This window comes from Jaculus jaculus, chromosome 2, assembly GCF_020740685.1.
Source record: "Jaculus jaculus isolate mJacJac1 chromosome 2, mJacJac1.mat.Y.cur, whole genome shotgun sequence".
Taxonomy (NCBI): Eukaryota; Metazoa; Chordata; class Mammalia; order Rodentia; family Dipodidae; genus Jaculus; species Jaculus jaculus.
Genome location: NC_059103.1, coordinates 142,332,340 through 142,340,047, shown reverse-complemented (window position 1 = coordinate 142,340,047; position 7,708 = coordinate 142,332,340). Strand labels below are relative to the sequence as shown.

At 34.5% G+C, this 7,708-nt stretch overlaps 1 protein-coding gene across 1 annotated transcript in view; it reads left to right on the top strand.

Annotated features, from left to right (window-relative positions):
- The first annotated feature begins 1,219 nt into the window (after positions 1 to 1,219).
- LOC101617186 (phospholipid-transporting ATPase ABCA3-like) overlaps positions 1,220 to 7,708 on the top strand; it is an 82,015-nt gene continuing 75,526 nt past the window's right edge. Inside the window, exons 1-2 of the mRNA XM_004653447.2 lie at positions 1,220 to 1,279; positions 1,635 to 1,899. Coding sequence (XP_004653504.2) covers positions 1,220 to 1,279; positions 1,635 to 1,899 — 325 coding nt within the window. The remainder of the gene's footprint in view (positions 1,280 to 1,634; positions 1,900 to 7,708) is intronic.

Here is a 7,708-nt window from a genome sequence, read left to right as displayed (position 1 = left end):
GATTGTCATGAGTTCAAGGCCAGCCTAACTACATAGTGAGTATCAGGCCAATAAGAGTTATAAAGCAAGACCCTGTCTCAAAACCAAAACTTTCTAGTAATTTATGGTTATGTTATCATATCATGTCATATGAAAGATTACAGGAATAGTTTATTCCAGCATCAATTTATTTTTGTTCAGAGAACATGCATTTCTTATATAGCTAGGTGCATTAAGACTTAATTTTTGTGTCTGTAGGTAAATTGACATCTCTGTAAGGGCCAGGTTCACTGACTTATAAAGTCTTATCTGGCTATCTCTCTGTCCTGGTCCCAAACACTAGCGTTCCTCTTCATAGTCCCAAGAATTTAAGGGTAAATGTCCAATGTCATAGTGTTGGGCACAGATATGGTATTTTCACTTAGGAATTCTGACTTCAGTGTGGGATAATTAATAAATCTATAATGTCATATACACCATGAGGATTTATTTATTTCATTTACCTTAAAAGAACTATGCCCAGTATATGCATGTAGAAGGTTTAATCTCCATTAAATGCAAGAAGCAATCTCATCTTCATTTATTTTGGATGTTATAATAAAATACCATCGGCAACATGGCTTAGATATAGCAGGGATTTTTTTTTTTTTTCTGTGTTGAAGGTATAAGAAGGCCTAGTTTAAAGTGCTAACAGATTCAGTGTCTAGTGAGGTTTTTTCCTGACTCACAAATGGCCATATTTTCTCATATGATGGGAGGGATGGGATGAGAGACTCTGGGGTCACTGATAATGGTACTAATTGTATTCATATCACCACCCACCCAAAGTCTCCACTTCCAAATAACATCAACTAGTTAGGATTTAACTATGAGTTTGGTAGGGAAATAAACATTATAAATCTGTTCTTCTTAGCACAGTTGTTTGTGGAAGTTACTACTGTATTTGGACACTTGTAAAAGACCAATTATTCTTTGTTCATATTAGGATGTCCACAGATACATTAAGTGAACTAATTATACAAATAATTACAAAATTATAACTTAGCAAAAATAATTATAATTTTTAAAAATCTCAGTCTCAAATACATACTCTTGTCATCTTTTAAGTGTTATCAGAAAATTAATTGAATTAAATGAATTTCTGTATCTAAAATATGCATACTGATAGATACTATTAATATTTTTGAAACTATCTTTAATACCTTCATAGAGTTGAACTTATACTCCTCATTTCAGAAGAATGGCTTTTTTGGGACTCAGTAAACTTTGGTATCTCCTATGGAAGAACTTTACTTTAAAGGTAAATTGAACTTGTTGTGTTATTGTTACACAGCTCCAAAGTCACCAGGATGAGATTTTTATAACATGATCACAGCCTTTTAAGTTATATTGTTTTATTTCTTTCAGTCCCAAGGCTGGGACTATCTGTACCAAACATAGAATCTTCACAGATTGCAATAATAGCAGAATATTAAATAAGAGAGAAGAATAAGTCTATGAAACTGCTATTGTCCCAGAGTGAAGCTGTGCTTGCTAATCATCTATGTATACTTTGTGAAGTTTCTTACTAATGTCATGCATAAGAATTAGCCATTTGCTATGTTAAGGTTATCTTACAACAATTAACATGATCTTGTTTTCTGTTGCTCTCCTAGAAGCGGCAGTTTTATACTTTACTTATAGAAATAGCCCTGACAATTTTATGTGGCATTACACTTTTGGAAGCACGCCACTTCATCGTCAAACAGAAGATCAAAAATTTGACTTTTTCTTCTTATTCGGTCAGTGATGTGCCTATGTTCATCCAGTACCCCATGATGTTCACTTATCCTTTGGAACTGGCTTATGTGCCTTCCAATGTTGATGTGGTGAAGAGTATTGTTGAACATGTGAAAGATGATTTATCTTCCTATATAAATGGTAAGTGACATCACAATGAAGGCATGTTTGATGGACAGAGCTCACAAGGAGGAGCAGGTTCAAGCTTGCACTTTCCATAACAACCCTTTCTCACAGGAATTAAATGAGGTCCTGCAACCCCCAGTGACTTGAGAAGTGTATGTATTTTGCAGTGTTTGGAGGGATATTTGTATGAAATGCCTTTTAGGTCCATTTGATCTACAGTGTCTTTTTAAATACCTTGTTCCTCTGTTTATTTTCTGTCTAGATAACCTGTGTATTGATGGTAGTGCATATGTCTACTATGTTTGTTTTGTGATTTGAGTCTGATGTTATATCTAGTAGATGTTGTTTTATCAAGTTGGTACATACGTGTTTAATACATGTATGTTTAGAGTTGTAATCAACTCCTTGTAACTTTTTCAGTTAATTAATATGAAGTATATTTCTTTGTCTCTTCTGATTAATTTTGGTTTGAAATCTATTTTGTTAGATATTAGAAAAGCTTCTAGTTCCATATCTGCTTGTTTCCTAATTCCTTTTGTTTGAACATCCTTCTACTCTTAAGTGGTGCCTGACTTTGACTGTGATGTGAGTTTCTTAAAGACAGAAAAAGTGATAGATCCTGTTTTCTAATCCAGGCTATTGATCTCTTGGTCTTTGTTATCTTAACTAGTTTTCTAGCTTTGGAGATGATTTTTTTTTCCTGTAGATTATTGAATATGTTTATTCTTATATTTTGTATGCATTGTCTCATTTAATATCCTTCGTGAGGCTGGCTTTGTGTGCAAAATTTTCTTTAACTTATTTTTATTATGGAATATTTTTCTTTCTCCTTCTTTTATAAGAGACAATTTCTTGGTTGTAGTGATTTGAGTTTGACAGCTGTGGTTCTTTAGCACTTAAAATATAATATCCCATGCCCTTCTGGCTTTTAATATTTCCATTAAGAAAATTGCTGTCATATTGATGGGTTTGCCATTGTATTTGAATAGTTTTCAGTACCTTTTCTTTGTTCATTGTATTTTGACTATAATACGATGTGGAAAATTTCTTTCCTGGTTTAGTCTATTTAGTATTATTGATGCCTCTGATACCATGTAGGCCTCTCTTTCCCTAGGTTTGGGAAATTTTCTTCTATGACTTTATTAACAATATTTTCTATGCTACTGGACTAAAGTTCTTCTCCTTGTTGAACTCCTATAATTCAAACATTTGTTCTTTACGTGGTTTTGCATGTTTCCCTCATCCTTTATTCATGTACTCTTTTAAACTTCTATTGTATTTGAACAATTTATCTAATTCCTCTGTGTCTTCAAGGCTTGATAGTCAATCTTTCATTTGATTCAGCCTGTTGGTGAAGTTTTTCATGCAGCCTTTTGTTGACTTGTGTGTTTTGCATTTCTAGCTTTATTTCTTTTTTGGGGAGGGGGAGAAGTTCAATCTTTTTCTCAAGTTCTTTTTTTTTTTTTTTTTTTTTTGATTTTTCAAGGTAGGGTCTCACTCTAGCCCAGGCTGACCTGGAATTCACTCTGAATTTTCAGGTGGCCTGGAACTCACAGCAATTCTCCTACCTCTACTCCCAAGTGCTGAGACTAAAGGCATGCACCACCATGCATGGCTGAAGTTCTATTTTTATATCCTGGTTAGACTTTATTTTGTCTAAGCTGTTTTGTATATGTCCTCTTTAAACTAGTTCAGGATTTCATTCCTACTTCTATTTGTGTCTTCTTCAAGTTCTTTATACATATTCATATTCACTCTTTGGAGATTTTTGGACTTTTCCCTAGGCAACTCTCATGGGTGTCCTATGCTATGCCTTGATATTACTTGAGGAAGGAACATTGGCTTGGTTTTTCTGTCACTTACCCATCAAGAGTAACATTTGGTCAGGTCCTTATGGCATAGCTGTGCTAGTGAGTACTTAGAACAGTGGTTGTTCTTTTTTTTGTATTTGTTTTTCTTCTTTTCCACTTTGTTGTGCTTAGATTTCTGTCTTGGAAATACATGAAATGGATTCATGTATGAGGTGGTCATGTTTCACTTATAGTTGTGCTGGAACTCACACTTAGTTCCTAGCCCAAATGGGAGATCACTGGTGCTTCTCCCCATGCAGGAATGAAGATTTCTAAAGGGACTCTGAAGGCTGGGACTCAGGTAGAGTGCTATACCCAGTTCTGTGGAGATTATACCCATGAGGTAAAGGTAATAGGATTCCCAGTGGAATCTATCTCCACAGAATTAAGTAAACCCTGTCCCAACTAGGACTCAGTAAAGAATATAACTCCTGTGCTCTGTGCCAGGTGAAGGTAGCAGATTTGAGGTCACTTATTGAACTGGTGAAGGAGGCAAGTCCTCAGAGATAATTTTTTTTTAATTCTATAGCAAAAAAAAATCTTAACAAATGTAGAATCTGTTGATACTGAATTACCAGACATATCTAATTTCATCTTGTTTTTTTCTTAAATGCATGAAACTTTAGAATTTTTACAAATTTCTTATTAAACTTCTGCATAATTGGAGCCGTTGTTACAGCAATGTTAATGGTTTCTATTTTAATTCCCCTTTAATCAAAAGGTTTATTCTGTGATTTCAGGTGTTTGAAAGTTTGAGAATTGTTTATGATCAGTATGTAGCATATTTTAATAAACATTCCAAGGTAATTTATAAAGACTACATATTTCAAAGTTTGCTTACAATATTCCATAAATTATATATATGCTACAAAGGCTAATTGTCATGCTTTACACATATTTTGGAATTTTACTTTATTATGACCTCATTCACTCATGCTAAATGCCTCCCCAAAATTAGAGAATGAAACACATTCTTTCTCATGCAAAAGTAATGAAAACAGCATCGACACCTGAGCCTGGGTTTCAGAGAAAGGTTTGCATTGCACACTGGTGTACTCAAACACTTGTGTTTAGTATTCTATTTTTTGAGACCAAGCATATTTTCTGTTTATTGGAATGAAAAGCTTTAGATGTTATATTCTTTTACTATTTTTACTTTTAGGGGATTTTATTTTCAGGGGTGGCATTCTAGTTGCTAGTATGGAAGATAGACAAGACAAATGAATTAAATAATTTGAGGAGTGATTAACGGAATTTCAGCTGGAAAGAAATGGGGGCAAATGAAAGACTGATTTTATATTTCAAGTTACTGAAGTACAAATAGGATTTGGTCAAAAGCCTATACATTATAAAACCAGGATACCTCAGCTTGACACATTAATATCTTCCTACAGCTCTCTCTCCACGATAAACCAGGACAACAAGTATCCTTCCTCACTTGTAAAATGAAAAGAGTAGTAGTGCCTAATATGTTGGGTAGTTGTGAACAACAAAGGAACAAGGATGAAGAGCCGGTGATGGGCACTCACTATGTGATAGGTTCTATTATTACAGTAGCCCTAGACTCTCAATCCGTTACCCTCCTCCTCTGCTGAGTATCACCATAAAACTAGTGTTCTAGTGACCATTAAGAAGAGATATAGCATGCCTTCATATCTTATTGGTATTATATTTTACACTGTAGAATAATGCAAAGAGAAAGCAGAAATTAAGAATAAGAAGAAACGTGTTTGTGTGTGTGCATGTGGAGGCCAGAGGAAAACTTTAGTATCGTTCCACATGTGTCATCTACCTTTAGAGGAAATGTGGTATTTAAACGTCCTAGAACTCACCAATTAGTCCAGACTATCTTGCTGTTGAGCCCCAGGTATATACCTGTTTTCACATCTCTGACACTGGAATTACAACCATGCAACATAAACACACTTAGCTCTTTTAAAGTGCTTTAAGCACGTTATTGACTGAAATATCTACCTAGTCCCTAGGGACAACATTTTAACCTGGAGACCATGTCTATCTCCTTACAAACCCTTCATTCTGAAATTAGATCACTGTTTCTTGATATTGTTCAAGCAGCAGAAGAAACCAAACTTGTCATATTTTGCCTTTGAATTATAAGGAAATCAACTTGTTCTTTCATTCTGTTCTCATATTCTTCCCTGGATTTTGTGCCTTTAAGAGAGTAACTGATAAGTAATATAGGAAATCTGCTGATGCTTCATTGGACCCCAAGAATATTCTCAATTTGTTCTCTGTGATTTAGTACTTTTCCACACAATTTCCTTTCCACCTAGATCTCAACTTTCAATGACATATTCCATTTCTAGCAGTTACCTCTTAAATTTTGCTATTCTATTGTCAGCTGTATTTCTGTGTTTTAAATTTAGCAGTAAATTTACTTTTACTGGATTTAAACATTTAACTCTCTGAAGCCCTTGTCTCATCCTGCTCCTGATGCACTTATATAAGTACACAACAGATCCTAGTAAATTTCTTTTGAAATTTATATTCAGTTTGGCTTACACTTGAGACAGCAGGATTAGGTCAGGTACTTCAAACCTGGCATTTTTGAGCTTTGTCAAAAGCAATAATCATAAACTCTCTGCTTAATGGCATGGCCACCAACAGTGTTCTCAGTCAAATAGAGTTTAACCAACCATCAACAGACAAGACTAGATTAGGAAATTAGAATAGCTCCTCATTGTTTATGAATTCACTCACTCCATAAAATGGAAGTGTAGCCATCTGAGAAAGAACTTCTACTTGCTGATTTTCAAATCCATTTTAAGGAATGCAAAAATAGTAAAAAAGTTATTTTTCTCAGGCATATCAGAATCAGGGTCAGTTATTCAAATCTATGATATTATTCTTGCTTTCTCCCCTAGTCTAAGATATTCCTAGAGAAAGGAATGATGTATTTTTATGTACTTGTAAAGCAAGCATCCAACCCTCCACTTAAATGAAGATTTTTAGAGGATGAATCTATAAAGATAGCAGCAACAAAGGCATTTAAATTCTAGTCAAAAAGGCATAGATATTCATTTTACTCTTGGGTTATTGAAGTCTATGGCATTCTGTTTTTATAAACATGTGTTTAGTCCTCAGAAAATCTTTATTATATACAACCACACTTGCACATATATTAAATGACTAAATGATTTAGGAGGGTACAAATGGCACTATATGCTGTTCCATTCATTGTTTTAGATAGTGAAATACAACTGTTTTGCCTTATCAAAATCTTAAAGTAGTTTTTAATCCACAAATTCCAAGTATATTTGATTCACATATTGGAGATTATGAAATAACGTGCTGTTGCAGTGAAATTAACATTGGTGGCGCAAAAATCATTCAACCAAGAACAGCTTTTGGGAAAAAAGGGTTTATTTTGGCTTACAGACTTGAGGGGAAGCTCAATGATGGCAGGGGGAAATGATGGCATGAGCAGAGGTGGACATCCCCACTGAGCAATGTAAGGTGGACAGTAGAAACAGGAGAGTGTGCCAAACACTGGCATGGGTAAACTGGCTATAATACCCAACAATACTCTGCCTCCAAGAGGCATTAATTCCCAAATCTCCTTCAGCTTGGAACCTAGCATTCAGACCATCTAAGCTGATGGGCTACACCTGATTGAAACCACCACACATGGCATAATATTTTAATAGGTTACATGGATAGATCACATTCTTTTCTAATTTCTAATCAAGGTGAATATTTCAGAACACTGAGTGGACTATTCTTTATTCCTTAGCTTACCTCAATATCTTCATATTAATTTTTATTTTATATTGGTAATAAAATATACTCCAAGTACTAATTAGTTTCATATGTTAATGATTGAGCAACAGTGTTTTGATATCTATAGCACGTCAAGAGCCAGTCTTTACTCCAGGTAAAGTGGCTTCCCAAAATAAAGATAGAAGCGCTAACATGCAGGTTTTTTTTCAACTTAGAAGGCAGACATCTCTCTC